Source organism: Actinia tenebrosa, unplaced genomic scaffold, assembly GCF_029948245.1.
Source record: "Actinia tenebrosa isolate PJP-AT-01 unplaced genomic scaffold, QUT_ActTen_1.0 PGA_scaffold10__47_contigs__length_13832649, whole genome shotgun sequence".
Lineage (NCBI taxonomy): Eukaryota > Metazoa > Cnidaria > Anthozoa > Actiniaria > Actiniidae > Actinia > Actinia tenebrosa.
In genome coordinates, this window is record NW_028292570.1 from 2455727 (window position 1) to 2477828 (window position 22102).

At 38.3% G+C, this 22102-nt stretch overlaps 4 protein-coding genes across 7 annotated transcripts in view; 2 read left to right on the plus strand and 2 right to left on the minus strand.

Moving 5' to 3' along the window:
• LOC116294189 (U1 small nuclear ribonucleoprotein 70 kDa) lies at positions 1–16341 on the plus strand. The gene is made up of 10 exons (XM_031701739.2): positions 1–255; positions 1172–1234; positions 2066–2120; positions 2472–2536; positions 3003–3065; positions 3142–3223; positions 7574–7675; positions 13582–13675; positions 14231–14449; positions 14850–16341. Exons 1-10 carry the CDS (start codon positions 109–111, stop codon positions 15124–15126), a joined length of 1167 nt encoding a protein of 388 aa, XP_031557599.2. The 5' UTR covers positions 1–108; the 3' UTR covers positions 15127–16341.
• On the plus strand, positions 8525–12069 carry LOC148912773 (uncharacterized). The gene is made up of 2 exons (XM_089026482.1): positions 8525–9062; positions 9412–12069. The coding sequence occupies exons 1-2, from the start codon at positions 8730–8732 to the stop codon at positions 11362–11364; spliced, it is 2286 nt and encodes a 761-aa protein (XP_088882608.1). The 5' UTR covers positions 8525–8729; the 3' UTR covers positions 11365–12069.
• LOC148912774 (uncharacterized) lies at positions 11640–13407 on the minus strand. The gene is made up of 2 exons (XM_089026504.1): positions 12959–13407; positions 11640–12664 (listed from the first exon to the last, which is right to left on the minus strand). Exons 1-2 carry the CDS (start codon positions 13168–13170, stop codon positions 12247–12249), a joined length of 630 nt encoding a protein of 209 aa, XP_088882630.1. The 5' UTR covers positions 13171–13407; the 3' UTR covers positions 11640–12246.
• Positions 16098–22102, minus strand: part of LOC116294172 (potassium voltage-gated channel subfamily A member 1) — a 22967-nt gene continuing 16962 nt past the window's right edge. For 3 of the 4 annotated variants that reach the window (XM_031701720.2, XM_031701718.2, XM_031701719.2), the window contains one exon: positions 16098–21739. In XM_031701720.2, coding sequence (XP_031557580.1) covers positions 20094–21707 — 1614 coding nt within the window. In that variant the 5' untranslated portion in view covers positions 21708–21739 and the 3' untranslated portion in view covers positions 16098–20093. Of the gene's footprint in view, positions 21740–21822; positions 21922–22102 lie in introns of those variants that run through there. The other variant, XM_031701721.2, reaches the window with a different exon arrangement.

Below are 22102 nucleotides of genomic sequence, written 5' to 3' on the forward strand. Positions count from 1 at the left end.
CCGCACGAGTTCGCCATCTTGAAGAATCAAAGAAGATGGCGTCGCGTCCTTTTTAATAGATTTTTACCCTTTTTTCAAAGCCTTTTTGAATTTTAAGAGTAAAATAACATGACTCAATATCTCCCTTCGAATCTTCTTGCTTTATTTGCGCCAAGGGATCCTCTTCCTTTCCTTCCTCCGCTTGATAAGCCAACGTGGTTGAAGAAAAAACCCTGGCTTTATCAAGGAGTTTCTTCGTATTTACACGTGTTCGAGGTGAGCTATTCTTTCTTCTTTAGCATGTAGCCAGACACACTATCTTCTTTATGAAGGTAACCTACAAATAGCAAGTTTTCTGAATTTTGTGCTTTAAGCTTAGTGGTTTGCGACGACTGCTAAATTAATTCACAGTAATTGGCGAAGTCTTCACAGTGTCCTAGCCATCCAGTTCTATATTTTTCGTTTCATTTCTTTAATGTTTTGCTCAGTCATATTCCTACTAAACTCATTTCATTTATTTAAAATGCGGATTTATATAAGTAAATAATAATAAGTGCATTATACAATGCATCACGTGAGAAAATATGGTAGGTGTTATTTTTAAAGTTTAGGAGATTTTTCATCTTCATCTGTAACCTCGACAGATTTTTAAAACCTCAAAAGTGTGAGTTAGCTATGCCCTGACTTTGATCAGCCAAGAGGTTGTTACAGGGTTTCATCTGTGAGTTAGCTGTGCCCTAACTTAGATCAGCCCAGAGGTTGTTTCAGGGTTTGATCTGAGTTAGCCATGTCCTGACTTAGATCAGCCCAGAGGTTGTTACAGGGTTTCATCTGTGAGTTAGCTGTGCCCTGACTTAGATCAGCCCAGAGGTTGTTTCAGGGTTCGATCTGTGAGTCAGCAGTTCCCTGACTTTGATCAGCCCAGATTTGTATCTTTTCAAATATTTCAAATTGTGTAGTTCCAGAAAATATCTATACCCCACCCACAGAGAAAATTGGAAATTCTGGAGGGGAGGGGGTCAGAGAATGAACAAAATTACAGAGTTTGTTTGGAACAAAATTTGAAGTTCCAGGGGGTAAGGGGGGGTCCTTTTACAAATTTCCTTCATGGTGGAGGTATGGATGTTTCATGGAACTTTACATTGCTGATGCATACTAATCACAAGCTGGAACTTATTTTTGCATTTCTCAGGATCCTAAGGATACTCCACCTCCAACTAGAGCTGAAACAAGAGAGGAAAAAATCTTAAGAAAGGTAAATTACACAGCAATGCCCCTCTTCTGAAGAGCAATGGGGGTGTGCACTGCTAATATATTACTCCCACAAAGGACTAGTGTCCGAAACGTCAATAAGTTTTTAAATCTTTTCACGCTGTAAGATTTACCCTTTTATCATTAAAATACTGTTTCATTAAAAATGGTGCCACAGCTCACACTAGTTTTTAGCTAGTTATCTCTGCTAATAAATCACCAATGTGATCTGGGTTCGAGTGCTACTGGGCTCAGTGTCTAATGTGCTTCAAGGGTTTTTTCCCTCTTAATTCTCCATGCTTTTCTTCCTCATCAAAAATCGACTTTTAATTTCTAATTCAATCTATCAGCTACCTTAGTATTAAGTGGGTTGTAAAACCTGTTGGCTTTTGGCCATGGGCCCAGGAGTAGTAAATTTCATTAGTGGTTTCGTAAATCCTCTATTTAGCCCCCCGGGGGGCTTATTTATTTCAGGCACGTTTGAGGGGGGGCTTAATATGAGAGGGGGGGGCTTATCGATTTAGTCCAAACGCAGTAAGTTTTGAGGAACAAACTGTTGTGCTTATGTTAGTGAATTACCATATCAAGACTTTAATAAATCACCTTATCACGATTCTTTAGTTGTGAAGGGGGAGGTGAAGGGGGATAAAAAGAGGGGGGGGGCCTAACAAATTTCTTCCTTTAAAAAGGGATGGCTTATTAGAGAGGGGGGGGGCTAAATAGAGGATTTACGGTAGATATTAGTTTTTTTTGCGGGCATCAGATGGTGGTTAATGTCCTGTTATTCTGTTATCTAGTTTGTTAACTGTAAACTATTTATTCTGCACTTCTATAGAGAAGGGAAAAAGAAGAACGAGTTAGGAGCGATATTGAAGAAAACATTAAAGAATGTAAGTTTGCTTGTTTATTCCATTTTTTGAATGAATGGCTCATGACAATGACAATATTCTTAGTGTGGAACCACGTGAACGAAAAACCCTTTGAGATATAAATAACTGTGATCTTGGTTGATCTAACAATAATAAGGAATGCTTGGTATAGTCAACCACCATTGTGGCTATGAGTCATAACATGCACCCCAAGAATTGTTTATTATCCTCTTTCTCATTCCATGCAAAAATATAGGGGTCCGCAAAAATCAGCAAGAAAATTAGGGTCGGTCAGGCAACAGGAAACACACTTATTTTTTTGTTTGGCCTTACATTGGCCAAGAATGTTAATGGATATTTTAATGTTTGTAGATAATCCTCAACTTGATCCCAATGCTGATGGTGATGCATTTAGAACACTGTTTGTCGGCAGAATTGTAAGTTATTTCAACAGGCACTTCCTTCGTTAGAGTAGATTACACATACCAATTACAATAGCCGACTTGCACTAACAGGTCACATGACCGTACTTCCCTTAAAACGAGTAGCTGTGTTAAAATAAATAACAGAAATGAAAAGAGCACCTCAATATTACTAGGGTGGCAGAGTTTTAGCTCAGAACTTCAGAACAAGCAAAACAGGAAACATGGCATTAAATATAAAATCAAATATTTTATAAGGATTTGTATTGGTAAAATATGCCTTGCCAACCTGCACACTGAGGAATTTGGAAATTCCAAGGGGTTGGGGTGGTCAGAGAAAGACAAGAAAATTGGAATTTCAGGGGAGGGGTAGTCTGAAAAAAATCCTCCTTGGGGGGAGAGGGGGGGGGAATGGATAATTTCTGGAACTACACAATTTAGATTTTAAATTTTGAGACTATTTCCAATTTTTATTTTTCAGAATTATGATACCTCAGAATCCAAGCTACGAAGGGAAATGGAAATATATGGACCAATAAACAACGTATGTTTAAGGATTAGTTATCTTTTCTTTGTCTCTTTTCTTTATATTGATAGTTAAATTTAATGACTGATTCTAGATCACGATGGTAATTGACAAGAAGACATCTAAACCCAGAGGGTATGCCTTCATTGAATATGAACATGAACGAGACATGCACGGTAAGATTTTCAATATTTTCTCCTTAAACACCAGTATTTCATCTTTATGATAATTACTAATTAAACCTACAATCAGAATCCTAGTAATATACTTGTTTGACTGATAGACTATAGGAATATGAGGTCTATCTACTAGGAATGTCATCAAATTGGGTTTTCATGCCAGAAAAACATGCCACCGTCACATCTCCAAGCGACTACAATCCTCACACAAATATTTAGTCTTGCATTCCTCTCTTCATGTGTGGAACATCCTTCAATAATTTCCCACAAATTATCAAAAGAATGCCTACATATGGAGAAAGGAATGCAGACTAAAAGTTTGACGATTGTTAGCATTGTGTACGTTTGGAGGCATGAGCCTGGATTTTTCTGGGTTGAAAACCTAATTCAGGGCAATTTTTTTAGTAACTGGTATAAACAAACTACTGTATACAAACTTCATTTTGAATAAAGTGGAAAGTATTGCCAAAATCTTGCTGGGAAAAAAACAAGTCAAATGCTATTATATTGGTTTAGACATGGATTTTCACTAATAGACCATGTATTGTGGTACTGTAGCCAATCAGAATGCTGGATTTGTAATAGTTCACTAGTTTGTTTATACTAATAAAACATAACTCTCATGGTCTATCACTAATACACAATATAGGAATGTAATAATAAAGTAATAGATTACAGTGGCTTTTACAGAATGTCCCACAAGCAAATTCTGAAGTTAGTTTAAAAAATTCCCAAGTTGGCGACCAAAATTCGTTATGAGCCTTATGAACTTCCCCCCAAATTTCTGAACTTGGTTTGCTTTGAAGTTTGCCAACTTGGGTATTTCTGAACTAATTGGAATCTGTTCCAAAAGTTATTGAAAAGTTATGCAAAAGCTAGTACAAATACATATATTAGTGCACATAGGTACAAGTAAGTTTCTACAAAGTTTTTATAAAATTCTTTAAAAAAATGAGTAAAAATTCCCTAAAGGTTTTTATTTAATAGGGAAATAAGGTCATTTTCCTATGATTTAGATTAAATTTTCCTTGAGCTACTCTAAAAATATTTTTTCTAAAATTTAGCTAAGTTTTTTTTTATCTGACACAATAAATTATTGTCACACTTATTGCTGCTGGATGTGCTGTGTATGGGTTGCCTTTGCTCTGCCTACCAAGAAATTATGGGTTATTGTCGTTGATGGTAAAAGAGGTTCTGACTTATTTTTATTTTGTGTTCGTGATTTTTTTGTAAACTATAAAAGACTTTGTTTTGCCCACTTTTATTAATGCCGACAAGAATTTTCTGCTTTCTGTGAGTAATTGCTTCCAGCAACTAGAATTAATTAATTTAATGCTCATGCACTGTGGCATTGTTTGAAACATAAATAAACTAATACTTTAGTTGGTGTATCGCAATGTGAGACAACCACTACAGAGCTGTGCTTAAGTATAGAGAGAGATAAAAACATCAAATTATCAAATTGAATAGAGACAAGAAAACAAAGAACCAGGGGGAATTTCTCAAATTTTACAACACAATTGCTGCCATTTATAAGTCATATTATTTTATACCAATACAATTGAGTAGATTCATTTTTATTTATAAATATACAAGACCAAATATTGCAGAATGGTAAGATTGGTTTTGATACCGAGAAAGGACACTGAATTTGGTCATTGGTAAGACATGGTTTATTTTAACATTCCAAAATGATTTCTTTTTTTAAAAAAAAGTTTAAAGTGGCTGTAATTCACAATTTTTTCTTACTTTTAATCAAATCTTGCAGTGAAAAACTGTAAAGACAATTCCCTTTGGCCATCTGATAGACATTTGAAGGCCATCCTTCCTTTATTGTGCTTGCTAAGCATCATGGTCTATATGGTGGGTATAGGTGGGTATACCCAGGTAATGAGACACTGGTCATAATCAGGTTACGGAGTACAGAAATGCTGCTATTTCGGCCAACAACACTGTCAGGGCATGGCTAACTCACAGATTGAACCCTGAAACAACCTCTGGGCTGATCTAAGTCGGGGCACGGCTAACTCACAGATCAGTGCCCCTGAAACAACCTCTGGGCTGATCTAAGTCAGGGCATGGCTAACTCACAGATTGAACCTTGAAACAACCTCTGGACTGATCTAAGTCGGGGCATGGCTAACTCACAGATCGAACCCTGAAACAACCTCTGGGTTGATCTAAGTCAGGGCATGGCTAACTCACAGATCAATAACCCTGAAACAACCTCTGGGCTGATCGAAGTCGGGTGTTGGCTAAGACAGATTGAGCCCTGAAACAACCTCAAGGTTGATCTAAGTCGGGGTACGACTAACTGTGCACAGATTGAATTGGATTTTAAAACCGGAGAACTAAAAAAAACCACAAAAAACTACTCACATTTGATGCCGAGTCTAGGAATCAAACCCAAAATCCCAGAGGTAAGAGGCGAGTGTGCTACCTCTAAGCCACCTTTGTTTCACAACAGCAACTTCGTACTACAACATTTACAACTAAATCACCAACAACAATATAGCAGCAGTCTTACAAATAATTATTAAATTTTAAAATAAATCTTGGATTCCTTAACAGTATTCCCATTTTCGGTTTTGTTCTCTTCCTTAATGGTTATTTTGATTTGAGACATGTTCCCAACCAAAGAGTATATAAATATTTTAAAAAATTGACTCTGAAAAATGTGTTAATATTGCCAGCTGTACAACTAGGAACAATAACACTTGCTTCCTAAAGAAAATCTTAACTTTAGAGTGAATTTCAAATACAATGTTCAAAATATAGATAAATAAATTTTTTCTGATGGGAGTTTTTTAGTTGTTTCACGAGGAAATAAAGATGCGATGAAATATAAGAAAAAAAATTTTTTTTTTTTTTTGCTCTGTCTTATTTCATAAGAAAGGTTTAAAAAATAGTTTTTCTTTACTTTAATATATTTAAATAATAGACCAGGTAAGTATGCTAAACATGACCAACCACATTCTCTCCAGGAAAAAAATAAGCAACTTTTCACTGTTGTCTCAAAACCTATTGACAAAATCCAGATAGACACATTTTGTTTACAGAGGAAACTCTAGTTACAGAACAAAAACTGTACACTACCTCTAGCTAATAAAGGTTGGTCCTGTTTGGCAAAGAACTTGATGACAATGGTAATAGTCATTAATGGTTCTAAACTGGTCGGCTACAGACAGTACATTCACCCCAGTTGCCTAGCAATGGGCTTCCCTGGTCAACTAATTGGTACTTAGCGCTCTCTCCTAAGAGAGGTGTGAGTATTCTTACACTTCTGGTTTGTGCACTGTGTTTAGTACATAGAGTAGATTTCTTATGAGTGTGAAACACAGCACAGTCATGGTACATAATACATGATTTATAACTCTTTGAGCCAATCACAGCAAAGCTTATCTACCGCTCATCCAATCAGAATGCTTATTCATGCAATGGTATGTCTGTACCATGATATTTTCACTGTCATGAAATCTGCTCTATGCCTACAGATTGACACTAGTTCTTTGTCCACCCAGGAGTCAAATCAAAATTATATCTACTCGGGTAAATGATAGCAGTTCGTGGCTTAAATATAATCAATTGAGAAGAGGGATGCCAAAATTTTGATAAAAAATAGCATTTATCTCTACTGTTTCTTGGAAAAATGGCAGTTATTCTGATATTGTCCACTAGTGTTGATTGGAACCATTGTCAATCTTTAGTTTGTGTTTTATGTGATGGTTCTTACAGACTTGTTTTGATGCCCATGGTTCTGTGGGGATCAGGGTGGGGGATACTTGGAGGGCCTGTGCTCTCTGAAGCTCCATTAATTTTTGGGGTTTGTATATGGATCTTTTTCACTCGGCAGCCATGTTGACTGGTACTATAGATTTTCTGCCTCAGGAAGAGGTCATACATGGTTTTTATCGTCATTGGAATAAACATGGCATGGCATCCCATAATCAAGGTCTATTCTTTAAGTTTTGAATTTTTTACTTTCCCACTGGTATTTGATAACATTTGGCTCTAAAATGATGCAACCCAGAGTGAAATTAAACGAGTCTGTAATCAAGGAACACAGTGGTATAAATTATTATGAATCGAAAAAATAATCAAAACTTATAGATTTTTTGAGAAAAATTTCCAGGTAAGTAGAGTCATGGATGTAAGAAATGCTTTAAAGGAAAGAGTATTCAATTTTGTATGAATATAAATACTCCTTATTTCTATACATCACGTGACATTTGATTCCACCACCACAGGTACCCCATAGGGTCGTGGATTTTCAAAGCAAGTCTGTAAAACAAACTTTTAAGTCAAAACTTGTTGTAATACTGAAGTTGCAGTGTTTTTATTTAACAGCGGCTTACAAACATGCTGATGGAAAAAAGATCGACGGCAGAAGGGTTGTAGTTGATGTAGAGCGAGGACGGACTGTAAAGACATGGAGGCCAAGGAGATTAGGTATGACGTCAATGAACTTCTTGATAAAGCCAAGGTCAACATGCTGAAGGTCATGGGTTCAATAGACCTATATATGACAATGTTTTCCCAATTCAGCGTGACAAACCTCTGGGGGAATGAAGAGCTATTGTTTTGAAACTCGTCAGGATATCATCGTTATTCCTTTCGTATCCTTTGGGATACTCATGAATTTTTTCGAAGAGTAAAAACAAAAGAAAATGAGGATATTTGTCACGCTGAATTGGAAAAACATTGTCACACCACGAATAAGGTTTATTCTCATCTGAAACTCAGATTTCTTTCAGAGCTTCATTCAAATTTCAGTATTGCTTCAAACAACATTAATTCTACTTGTATTCAAACGATACACATATTTCATCATATTAACTGTCATTTCCCTATTCCTTTGTTCCTCCTTTTTTGTCTCCCTATCCTGCCTTCCTTCCATCCTTCCTTTCTTCCATCCGGCCATCCTGCCATCCTCCCTTACTTCCATCCTACCTTTCTTCCATCCTGCCTTCCTTCCATCACGCCATCCTTCCATCATACCATCCTTCCATCCTGCCTTCCTTCCACCATGCCTTCCTGCGATCCTCGCATTACTTCCTCTCTTCCTTTTATCCCTCCTTCATTCTAACTTTTCTTCCCTTTCCTCCCTCCCACCTTCATTTCCTTTTTTTCCTTCCTCCCTTGTTCCTTCCTTCCCACCCATTTTCTTCCTTCTTGCCTTCCACGTCCCTCTTCCTCCTCACTTTTCGTTTTTTTCTGCCATTCTTTTTCAACTCTTAAAGGGCAACTTACCCCCCAAAATGACCCATTTTTAAGAGAACGTACATCAATTGAGAAACACAAAAATTTAATTTTTAGAGGGGATAGAGCATCCGTGTTCCTAAAAAAATAATTTCAAAACATCGCATATATCGCTCTGGTGGCCGCCATCTTTGAGCCCGCGATAAATTACCGCATTCAGGTGTGACGTCACAACGTCAACGTGTGTTTGGATATGTAGAGTTTTTCTGTAAGCATGAGAGTTTGAAGTGGCTTTTTCGACAAAATGGTTAATTGTTGCGTGCCTGAATGCACTAACTATTCGACAAAAACAAAAGATGTTAGCTATCACAAGATTCCTAAAGATTTACAAATTCAGAAAGCTTGGATTTCTCGTCTAAGACGAGCAAATCTGCCGCCATTAAAGAATTGCTATGTATGTAGCGAGCACTTCGAGGATGGTTGCTTCGAATCCGACCTTATGGAGCAACTAACAGGCGAAAAAAGAAAAAGGAGGTTAAAGGCTGATGCAATTCCAAGTATTTTTAACTTTTCAACCATCCCTAGTAAAAGAAGAGCTACGACAGAAAACCGTATAAGACGACAACGACAAAAAGAGGTAGGTGATTTGTAGTTTGTGTTCGCACGTGCACTGCTAGATTGTCAGTGTAATATGTAAGTCTTATATATATATTAGAGCTATTTCGTGACTGGTCTGTGACTGTGCTCAGACCAAACCAATGCATTAAATTCTTAATACTAAGTTTACCGCTGCGGGTTTAGTTATGATGAATTGCGGATGAATAAGTTATACGCTCTTTCATATGGAGTCAATGAAAGTCCTATAAACAATTAAAGCTTGAGTGTCGTCTCAACTATCGGAATCAGTGAGAACCCCAGTAACTGCCATTCATTGTTATTTGTATTTGTTCTATAAATGATTATGTTTACTTCTTTTCCCCCATAAGACATTGGATAACCTACTGACTCCAACTACACATGCACTTGATGAAATGGTTGAAGAATCTGATATGGAGGTTTCCTTCGATGAAACACCTTCCAACAAAAGGGACTTTGGAGTCCAGTGCTGTCTGGATGAAAAGCTTTCAATACGAAAAAGCACCTCAACCCAAACAGAAAATGTGGATGTTAGTGTTGAGACTTCTGATGCCTGCATTCAAGTAGAAGGAAATTCAACATTTGAGCAATTGAACAGTATCCTGCATGACCATCCATACAGCTATACTGCTCCCTCTGTACCCATGAGTGTGTCACCACAAAAGTCTTGCAAGAATGATGTATCACCACAGAAATCTGCAAAGTCCTGTGGGTCTTTTCCTTTGTCAGATGAAGAAGTGAATCTTTTTTCAAGTGATGAAGAGGATGAATACATTATCTCATCACAAGAAACAAATTCTTCAACAGACAAAGAGTCTGAACCTGAGTATCACTTTGACACCTACATCAAAGAGCCAAAGTATTTGGTATTTGCAGCATGCCTAGGTGAACTGTTCAGGTTTTGTATCAACTGTGGTCCCATCGTAACTGACACCAACATTACCTGCACAGGAAGCATGGTAACGGTTAAAACCATATGTATGAAAGGTCACAACTGCTTATGGAATTCCCAGCCTCTCATCAATCGTGCACCGGTAGGAAACCTTCTAATCTGCTCATCTATTTTGTTCACTGGTAACACTTTTACAAGAATCCAAAACTTTGCCTCATGTCTTGGGTTACGATTTATCAGTGAAAAAGTTTTTTACCAAAGTCAGAATAGGTATCTATTTCCTGTAATAAATGATACCTGGGAAAGAGAAAGAAGAGCCGTTTTACAAGAACTGTCAAGTAAGCCTCTTGTATACTTGAATGGGGATGGACGGTGTGACAGCCCTGGCCATAATGCCAAGTATGGTACATACACATTTATGGACAATGACTCAGGGAAGATAGTTTCCTTCTCTATGGTTCAGGTCACAGAAACAACATCTTCAAATGCTATGGAGAAAGAAGGTTTCATTAGGAGTCTTGGTAGTCTTGAGGATGAGGACGATATTAACATCAAGAGGATAACTACTGACAGACATACCTCAATCACTAGCACCATGGAAAAAGATTACAGCCACATCAAACACCAATATGACGTATGGCATTTGTCAAAATCTGTTGTGAAGAAACTCAACAAGAAGGCCAAGTTGAAAAAAAGTGCTGACCTTTCACATTGGATCCAGTCGGTCTCAAACCATCTGTGGTGGTGTGCAGCAACATGCAATGGTAGTGTGCAGCTGTTGAGAGAGAAGTGGGTCTCTATCTTGCATCATGTGACAAACAAGCATTCTTGGAGAGATGCAGAGATCTTCAAAAAATGTGACCATCCTCGACTAACCCGGAGAGAAGCTCGTAAAAAGTGCTGGCTAAAACCAGGATCTGCAGCTCATGTAGCCCTTGAAGAAGTGGTCCTTCAACCAAAACTGCTGAAGGACTTGGCAAAGCTCACTGACTTCTGTCACATAGGTGGGCTTGAAGTATACCACTCCATGATCCTGAAGTACTGCCCAAAGAGAGAGCACTTCTCCTACAAGGGTATGGTTGCTAGAACACAACTGGCAGCCATTGACAACAACCACAACACAGGAAGGAACCAAGCTGTGATTCAAAAGCCGGGGACGAGGATGGGAGAGGCAAGATACCGCCCATGTTTCCCAAAAATGCACAAGCGTTGGGTAGTTAAGCCTGTGTTGGAAAAGAAAAGTTATTCTTTCCTTCCTGAGCTTCAAAAGAAAGTGCTGGGATTGTGTGATGGCTCAGAAGTTGACCTCCAGGAAATTGAAGAAGTAGACCTACCAGCAAACATTGCAAGTTTGCCTGCACCGGATAAACAGGAATTGATTCAGAAACACCGGTCCAGGTTTTCAAGATAATCTAAATTAGAATTAGCCTTTGTGTACCTGCAGGTCATATGACCCTCCACTGTTTGGTCCTTCTTCCCCTCCCTCAAGTCCCAATCCCCCTCTGCTTTGCAGGCTATCTTTGGACAGTCGTGTAAAATACTGGTAAAAGATATCCCTTAATGAAAAAAGCTCTCAGATATGGAAAGGTACACGACAGACCCAAGTATAAATGCTATATACAAAATATGTAATTTTTTTAAATGACAAGGGGACCTGATGAAACGGGCAGATAAGTATGCAGTACCTTTTAGATGTTCAAATGAAAATTTTATTAAAATATTATTTCCATTTAGGTAAGAATTGACTGTAAAAAAGAGGTCTTTTCTTTACCTATCTACACTACCTTATATATGGGAGTCTCCCCCAGTATGAATATATTAAAGAAAAATATCCAATTGAATGGTGACATTTGCTTCAGCATATTTAACTTTTTTGCTGCCAGGACTCGTATAACTGCAAATTTTGCTTGGTTGGCTAGTGATCGTGTTCACTAGTGCTTTGTACACTAGGTTCACTATTCAGCTGGGTATTTTGTTTAGTGTGTTTTTAATAATAAAATATGTAAAGCATTCAAAAAATGTTTGTACCAACAAAAAGCTTTTTATATAAAAAAGAAATTTATATAACACACCTTTCCGTGTACTGCATCCTAAATGAATACATGATTCTTATGCATATTGGTCTCAGCTTTTTCTAGTCTATGTTTTTGTTTTCAATTATCTTGCAATTAAATATGCCAAAAAATTGCAATTCCAGGAATTTTTCCTGATAGAAAAAAATCCACTCTGTATAGTAACTGAAGTAAGGAATAAATAAAATGTATATATTCACTCCATGCAACATTATATCAAGCTAATCATCTGCATAATGAAAACCCTCAAACTGAAAGTCCTCCTCTAGTCCAGGAGGAGGGAAGTGTGCTCTGATGCACATGACAGCACAAGAGGGCAGAACAACCCGAACTTCCTTTCCAAGAACTCCCCAGCACCATCTTGCTAGTTGTCTATATGCAATGTGTCTGTACTGCTTCTGCTCTGGGCCTTCATAAGCATCTCTGTATTGCTGTTTGTACTGAGCCCATGCGGTTCGAAGAACATACTTATTGCCACAAACAGGTAAGAATCCAGGATGTTGAGTAATGCATGGTGGTGGTTCATCAGCATCTCCATCTTCAACAACAGACTGGCATGTTGCAACTACTTTTTGGATTTCTTGGCAACAAATGCATTCAGCTATTGTATCCATAATTTGGCAGCTACCACAGGTACACCTATTAACAAATAAAACAATCCTTAGTATTTTTGAACACTATCAATGATTGTCCCAAGTGAGAGTATATACACAAATTGTGACACAACTATATCCCTGAATCTGTGTCCTACAGTATATAACTTATTGACAACCAAGCGATGTTTAATTGTGACAGTTGGTTTTGCTTTTGGTTGCAAAGGTCGTGAGGCAGATTCAAATGCATAAATATACAGTGCAAGAAAGTGGTAAACACGACTGTAAAAAATGGATACGTAGTTGAGTTTTATCGTGATAAGAAAGAAGTAAAACTTACCAATCTGAATTTGTTAGTCGATTGTTCTCTTGTTCATCGTCTTCAATAATGTCACTGTCAGATCCTTCTCTGAACTCTTCATCTGAGGAGATTTCTATTTCTGGTTCGAACTGATATGGCCGTAAAACAAACTCGTCCGTTTCTAAAAATTCTTGAGCAAAATCGTCTCTCGAGCTGTCCGAGTCTTCGGAAAAAGAATTAGACTCTGACATGCCTTTAATTGAATGACCAGGCCGTATTTCGTTCGTAAAATATTGAGTAAAACGTCTCAGAAACAGGGGAAGAAGTCAACCAAACGCTCGTAAACAACTTGACGCCGTGAACTCTTATGACGTTGTGACGTCATTACCTGTTTTTCTGAGCCCGCGATAAAAGTGCAAGATGGCGGCCACCAGAGCGATATATGCGATGTTTTGAAATTATTTTTTTAGGAACACGGATGCTCTATCCCCTCTAAAAATTGAATTTTTGTGTTTCTCATTTGATGTACTTTCTCTTAAAAATGGGTCATTTTGGGGGGTAAGTTGCCCTTTAAGTTGTAAATTATAACTATTTCTAAAATGAATCTACCTTCATACATAAATAATAGGGGTTTATCATCATCATACATGCTTTTTTCATAGGTGGTGGTCTGGGTGGAACCAGAGTGGGAGGACCTGATCAAAATGTCAAACACTCAGGACGTGTGGATAGCACTGAGAACTATGATGATAGCAAGTAAGAAACTTGAGTATTAATAGTCCCCTTCACAGTCCCCGGCGCCATCTTGAAAGGTAGCTGTGCCTTTGAATGGAAGCGAGATGAACGGTGAGCTTGCAATGATAGAGATGTGAATAATCGTACAAGATGTTAAAAAAGGTCTCTATCATTGCAAGCTCACCGTTCGTCTCGGTTCGATTTAAAGGCACGGCTACCTTTCAAGATGAAGCTGGGAACTGTGAAGGGGACTATTCCATTATGTGGACGGCAGTGGGTCAAATCTCTAACTAACTGACTAACACGTAGTTCTCAAATAACTATAGAAGAGGTGGGGGAAAGAAGAAATGACAACGAGTAATAATATTGGTTCTTTGGGTGGAAGGCTTAGGGTTAAGTCTGTTCTGACTAACTAATACTTGGAGTTCTCATAATAATTATAGAAGAGGTGGGAAAAGAAGGAAGGGAACAATAACACAATTCGGTTCTTTTGGTGCAAGGCTTTTTGTACCCAAGACATCCGAAACCTTTGAAATAAATGATAAAAAAATACATTTTTTCTCTCCTATTTTTCAGGGATCGTGATAGAGAACGTGAAAGAGGTGATAGAGACCGCAGTCGTGATCGTGAAAGACGTGAACGTCGTGAGCGTGACCGTGGCGAGCGTGACCGGGGCGACCGTGATCGCGGCGATCGTGATAGAGACCGAGATCGTGACAGACGAGAACGAGATAGATATAAGGAGCGTGACAGAGAGGGCAAAGATAAACGTAAACGCAGTAGATCACGTGACAGGTAACTACATAAATTGTAATTATTGATTGTGAAAAAGTCACAACACTGTGATATGCCGTAACCTCCACTAAAGTCGTGATTAGTCGAAGTCTCAACAAGAGTCTCTTTGGCAACACGGTCGTGGCACGGCAATGCATACGCCAGCCCATTCATATTGCCCAAGAAATTAGTCTCCCTCCAATTAAATACCCGAAACACGGCATGGACATGGTCACGTCAAGGTTACGGAACTGCCAGACCAGTCACATTGCGCGAGAAAAAATCCCCCAATCGAAATTCTAGGAAAAATCACGGTCGCGGCAAGGCAAGCATACGGTAGCGACTTTTTCACAGTCATGGGAAAACTGCTCTATTTAATAGTACGCTAACCTTTTCATCATGAAACTCTCTGACTATTTAGGGACCGGGATCGTGAACGAGAAAAGAGGCGGCGTGATCGTGACCGAGGAGAACGTGACCGAGGAGAGCGTGACCGAGGAGAGCGTGATCGTGGAGAGCGTGACCGTGGAGATCGTGATCGTGGAGACCGTGATCGTGAAGAGCGTGATAACGAGCGTGACAATGATCGCGATTATGATCGCAATGATGACCGTATGAGGGATGAGCCCGAAGAGTACGGACAGTACGCTAACAACAACTCGGTGCATAATAACGCTTACTTGGAGATGGTGGACTGAAATCTAGTAACGTGACTTTTTTTTAACATTTAAACTAACAATGCGACCCAACGGACCTTAAATAACTATTGTAACGTAATGGTTATCACGTGATTAACGGCATCACGTGATAACTACATTAGTCGACGACTTGGCCAAAGTTACTTAACTTGATGGGGACAATAATTTGTGGAACTTCAAGTAGAGTGTAAACCATACATCCGTGAAAAAGTTAAATACTATCAAAATGGTACAAATTAGTGCAAAACTTTGTAGGTCTACAGTCTACTGAGGTCACTGAACTTACTAATTTGTGCCATTTCTTACGATGGCTCTCGCGGATATATGCTATGCACTCTTTTGTAATACTGAAACCTATTCACTGTTTGTCACGACGTGATCTGATATCTCATTGACAGCCTTAAACTGTATTCTTTTACTCACTTTAGTTCGGTACACCAATATTTTTGTCATCTCATCTCATCTCATCCCACCACATATTCATTTATATACATTGAAATAATCTTAAATGAAGCTATCATGTAGATGTAAGATGCTGGTCTTTTCTCTAGTAACTGGTTTGTATTCACATTACACAGGGATTTTCTTTATGTATAGTGTATTGTGAGCGAATTTCATTTATATGAAGACAGCATCAATCAAGGCCAGCCATGAGAGAAGGCAGAACGGATTGAATCTGGTCTAACCTGATTTACATGATGTTGTGCCTCATGTAATGGCTGCCATAACGTGATGGTTCAAAGCCCCTATAGCAGGCATCCCAGACCTCCTATATATCCTATATTTCCTATAATTTGTATAGGATCCTATAAAGAGCCTATATTTAAAGAAAACCTATATTTCCTATAAATAGGACGAATGCTGATTGATACATTTATATTTTACCCTGTTTAGTATATTTGGCGAAGGAAATAAAATGGCCCTTTTTTTCTTTTTTGGTTCTTTTTTTTAATGGCTTTTTAGTTCTGCCAATTATTGCCTGTGCACCCTCCCGATCCAAAGCTATCTTAGCTCCTATAAAGTGCATATATGTTTGGGAAAAAATCCTATATTTTCCTATGTTTAGAACTTGCACAGCCTATATTTCCTATCAAATTTATCTAAAAAGTGGCTGGGATGCCTGCTATAGTAGCAATTATTAAATTTTCCATTTTTCTGTTTACAAAGTTTTTAGATGGAATTCGAAATAAGTAAATAAAGATACGCGTGGACTAATTGTGCCGTTTCTCATACTTGAAATTTTATTCGAATTGGGATCCTCTTCCACACACATGAAGCTTACAGGAATATCATTTGATAAAGTTAGAACCCTTTTACACAAAGGTGGGACTGAATGACTTTAGTGCTAGTGACAAATCTTTTGTTTTCCTTTTGCAGGGGACACCAAAAGAGGTAGCCCTAGCTGAAGGGTCACCCTACCTTATGAGAAACCATTTATCATAAAGGTAGGGTGACCCTGTTGCTAGGGAAAAGTCTTAAGCTTCCTTTCCCAGGAGATACCAGAGGTCGCCCTAACTTATGGAAGACCGTTCACATAAGGTAGGGTGACCCTGGTGCTAGGGACAAGTCTTCTGCTTCCTTTCCCAGGGACACCAAAAACAAGAGGTAGCCCCAGCTGAAGGGTCACCTTACCTTATGAGAGACCGTCAACATGGAGGTAGGGTGACCTTGGTGCTAGGGACAAGTCTCGTTATCTTTCCCAAGGGGACAAAAACAAGGGTAAGTCCAAGCAGTAAGAACACCCTACCTCATGACAGATTGTCACATGAAGGTAGGATGGCTTTAGGGCTAGCATTGGGGTCACGTGCTAACCAAGAATAGAGGCATGCCAGCCGTGTTGATGTACATAACAAGAGAAACTAACTAGAAATCTTATGAATAAACAAACCACGCCATTCTATCAATATTTTGCTATTTAATTTGGACAGAATAAATAACTTTGTTCCGTATAAAACGGAATAATTTGCAAGCCGTATTTCAAACCAACGCAATCGTGGAACCAACTTCACTTGTAGAGCATAGTATGCTAAAACTGAAATCCAAGATATAAATTTGCCCTAACAAATTCACACCTTTTAACCATGTAAAAAATAGATTTTCGTATTCACTTCAACAATCTCTTCTCTTTTTTTTACTTTCATTGAAATACGAATAAATTGAATAACAAAACTGCGGATATAATCTAGTTGAAACTCGAGGTTTTTCAAGTGTTACATCTTTAATGTTCCATTTTGAGCAGGTATGGTTTGAACTTCCTGTTATCCCGCTGAGTAAGACGGGAGAGGAGCATCAAATAAATTACAGTTTTTCTCCGACTTCTCTTTAGTATGATGGAAAACGTTTTACTCTACTCATTTTTCTGCCTTCGTCTCCACAGTAATGTAACGTTTAAATTCGTTGTCATTTTTTGTTTTGTGTCAAGGCATTTATTTCAAATATTTCTTTATCATCAATTTCAAACAACTCTGATTTGAAAATTATGACTCCTGCCATTCCAACATGCGGGATATTCATTCCACGCCGACTATAGGGAGAGATGTAAACTATGTTTTATCAGGCTATTTTTCTCGGATAAAAGCATCCGAGCTCCCGTGACCTGTTTGTTGGTCAGAAGCCTGGAGCTTGGAATTTTTTTTCCTAGCGAAAAAAAAATTCGCTTCGTGAAACATAATTAAGATCTCTAATAATTTACCAAGCATAAAACACCTAATATTTATGCGATTGTCGTTGTTTAAAAAACGCGAGCAGAGAGCGAATAGATTAGATTTACCTATTATAGAAAGTCTTATTCAATGACAGCATTAAAGAGAAGTCAGTACAGAGAACTCTATTGAGACCGCGCTACCGTACATGCGGGCTATTTGTTTCCCGCCAAAAATCCTCTTTTTAAGATGCTGATTTTTCACATCACGCTCTTTGTCTTTCTTTGCTTCCAGACTAGGATTTTTAATCCAAATTATCCATTAACTGGTAATCATTATTTTTTTCTATCTTTCAAAGTACGATAACTTTGATCCAAGAAAAAGTATTTTTTAGTATGGTAAATTCCAAATTGATCAGCCACTAAAAATTCAAGCGAGTTTTCGTTTGTGGGGTATATATTAGTTTTATCTGTACATATTTCTTTCTGTATACACTTATTTCAATAAAGTTAGTCACCAAAAACCTAGAAAGCTGAGATCAATGAGCTTCATGGGAAACTTTTCATATCAAAAAAGCATATATATACAAAGCTTTTTTAATACAAACTGCAGCTCGATGATGCTCAGAAGAGGTGAGACTGTAACCGGTAAGAGATTCGCAAGTCCATCAACAGTTATCAAGCGGTTGAACGCGTAAAAAGAATCTATCCATAATCCTTGTCGGCCTCAGCTATATAGCTTTTCAGGTGACTAACTTTATTGAAATAAGTGTATCATATTCTTCTTTTTTTTTTTTTTTTAAGTTCGATATAAATACTTTTAAAAGTGATATTAGCCAATCTTCGAGTCAATCTGTTCCAGCACTCATTCAATTTTATCGTAGTGGCTTTGTAAACAATCTTTAGCATTTAGAAAAAGTTCTAGACAAAATAGCTTCCCATTCAGGAGAGAGTACAAAGGCAAGAAAGCTACTATTGAAATAATAACGAGTATAAAAGTAATAACATTCCAATTCCTTCGGTATTTGAAGCTGTAATCCGCCTGAGTTTCCCACAATTCCACCCCTTGCAGTACCGCATACACGATCTCGGCCTAATCTCCATGCACCGAATCTCAATAGACGTTCTCTGTCTTGAATTTTTTTGTAATTCGAAATATTGTTACAAGATTACAAGAGATTTGTTGGAATTGTCAAGATAAGATCTAGAATCCAGATTCACGAACATCGTGCCTGCCTGCAGTAATGTTATAGTATAGATCGATCCTCCAATTATATGATTTGGAAATTTTTTTAGATTTCACTTCGAGAAACTCTAGAACAATAAATTAGAAAACGCGGCGATTCATTTTTGGTCTGTACAATTGCATTTATCTAACGACAGACCTTGCGGGATTCGACCCGACATGTTCGGGTCGTATACATTAAAAAAGCGGGATATACAAATTGAGTCCAGTAATGTTCGACGGATTGAAGTAAACTCGTAATGAAATTGTAATCCACCCTTCGCCAAAATCGTAGAACAAACAGTACGAACAAATCGTTGTCGTTTTGAAACTCAATCGATAGAAAATTTCTGAGCAATAAAAAACAGAATTTATCGTCCAATTTCAATTGCGAAGTTGGTGCTAAAGTGTCTTCGAAAGACATGATAACTACACTGCTGATAAAACCATGGGATGACAAAATTGCGGTTCATATCTCTCTCTGTATTTGGATTTATTCGCTTGTTTCTTGGGCTCCAAATCGGCTGGAACTCCGGTTAATCAAGCCGTTATTAATTATGTATCAGTAGACGTAGCATGAAAGATGAATCCAATACAACTAAACTTGTCATTCGCATACGAAGCGAAAACATCCATTATTATTTCGAAGCTCAGTGAAAATTTCCAGCATTTAATATATTTTGAATGTGTTTTCTATTCGTTTCTTTGTGTGTTTTTCTCCGGGGCCTTATTTTTGCTGTTAAGCTTCGTTCGTCCGTCAAATGTACTAGAATATTTACTTCGATTATAGCCATCCAGTTTTTGCATATTTGAAGGAGGCTTTCCTATTCTGTCAGCCAGACCACTTCAACCGCGACTCGGAACGCCATATTCCATTCATCCATTCATTTCATTTCTTCCATTTACAAATCTGAATTTTTCAGATGTCCCCAGGAAAATTAGAGAATTTCCACATAACACTAACGAAATTAGGCTCTTAAATTCTCTTGCCTGATCGCGGGCTTCTTCGATTCTCGAGCTTTTCTATATTAGAAGTGCCATTTTCTGTTGTTTTTTTTCGGATGTTTTCTTTGGTATTAATATCCCAAAAGAGCAAAATACTTAAACACCAGTTTCGTATCTTAATTTAGCGTCTGAATATTCGACAGTCGGAAGAGAGTTTGAGACAACAGCCGTGTTGGCCTTTATACCCGAGGCCTTGCGGACCGAGTTCACATCTTCCATTTCTATCCCAATCACATCGGGTCCATTCATCCCATTTTGATCAATAACTTCGTACTGTGGTTTAACACCCCATTGGTTTGTTATATAGGGTGGTTTTTCGTGTTCTTCTTGTTCTTGTTGTTGTAAGGCCTCTTGTTCCTCTTTAAGCTTGCGTTCTGCTTCTTTCTTCTCTTTTTCTTTTTTACTTGCCTCTGCGGCCCGCTGCTCATTTTCACGGTGATAGAAATAGTTGAAATTACTGACTATTACCGGGACTGGGAGAGCTATTGTCAGTACCCCGGATATAGCACACAGGGAACCCACGATTTTCCCCCAAACAGTGATGGGTCTCATATCTCCGTAGCCCACTGTTGTCATCGTTACTACTGCCCACCAAAATGCATCAGGAATACTCTTGAAATGAGTCCCTTTTTCTCCTCCTTCCGCGTAGTAAACAGCCGAAGAGAATAGAATAACTCCAATAAGGAGAAAAAATATCAATAACCCAAGTTCCCTAAGACTCGCGCGTAGAGTATGTCCTAGAATTTGTAATCCCCTTGAATGGCGGGAGAGCTTGAAGATTCGAAAAACACGCACAAGTCGAATGACCCTTAACACGCCAAGGGATGAAGCTTTGGTATCTTGCATCGGTAATGTTATATAATACGGCATAATCGCCACAATATCGATAAGGTTAAGAAACGATCGCACGAAGACAAGTTTTTGAGGTGAAGATATTAGGCGCATGAAATATTCAAATGTGAACCATACAATACATGCTGACTCTAAGGAGAACCAAGGTTGGTCATACCTCTCGTTTTCTGCCCTAGTGCCGTTGATAGATCCAGCCATATCTTGTTCTTTCTTTTTCTGGAACTGTGGTAGTGTCTCGACACAAAATGTCACTATTGAAAGAGTAATAACAACCACGGAGAAGATAGCTACGAAGCGAGCGGCGAGCGAAGTGTCTGGGAACTCGAAGAGTTGCCAAATTTGTCTCTGAAATTTATTTTCCGGTAAAATGGGTTTTTCTTCCTCAATGTAGCCCTCCTCTTGTTCAACCTTGTGTAGTACGTCCTCTCCTAATTCATAAAATCGTATCTCATCCGCAAACACATCCATCGGCACGTTCGCGGGACGCAGTAATTTTCCTCCGGATTGGTAATAAAACAATATAGCATCAAATGCTGGTCGATTGCGATCAAAGAAATATTCATTTCGAATGCCATCGTAGTATTTTGCTCTCTTGGCTTCATTCCCCAGTAATGTATCCGGATTCTGTTCTAAGGTTTGAATGTGTGTTTCAAATTTTAATCCACTAACATTGATGACAATACGATCGGTCGTATCTGGTACGGCAGTAGAGTAAGATATGGTACTGTTATTGTTTGGCATTTGGTCTCCTCGGATAGCGCGAACGTGAGAGTTGTTTCGTCCGTCCGTGTTGCATCCCAGTGAAGATTTCTTGTCCGCTACTGCCGTCAATGATGGCACGCCAGAAATAGCATCCATGTCAGAACGCCTTTCAGTCAAGTATAACAAACCTGTGCCCGGATATAAGAGACAAATAAAGTCGATTAGGTAGTGAATGGCGCTCAAAACTAAATCATATTCATTGGGAATATACCTTTGTATGGACTGAGACATTCAGTGGAAGCCTTATACCAAAAGGAGAGAAAATATAACCAGACGAAAGAGAACACATTTTCTTAGGCAAGTCCTTTGAACGAACTACTGAGGCTTATAAATATTTCATCGCCACTCATTTATTAATTCAGGCATAAATTATCGAATTCTCAATAAATATAGGAGGTAAATATGTGTTGTAAACACAAGAGACTCAGTATATTCTGTCTCCGTGAAATTCTTCAGTTGATTTTACATTAACTCTTAATCTGGGTACCGTT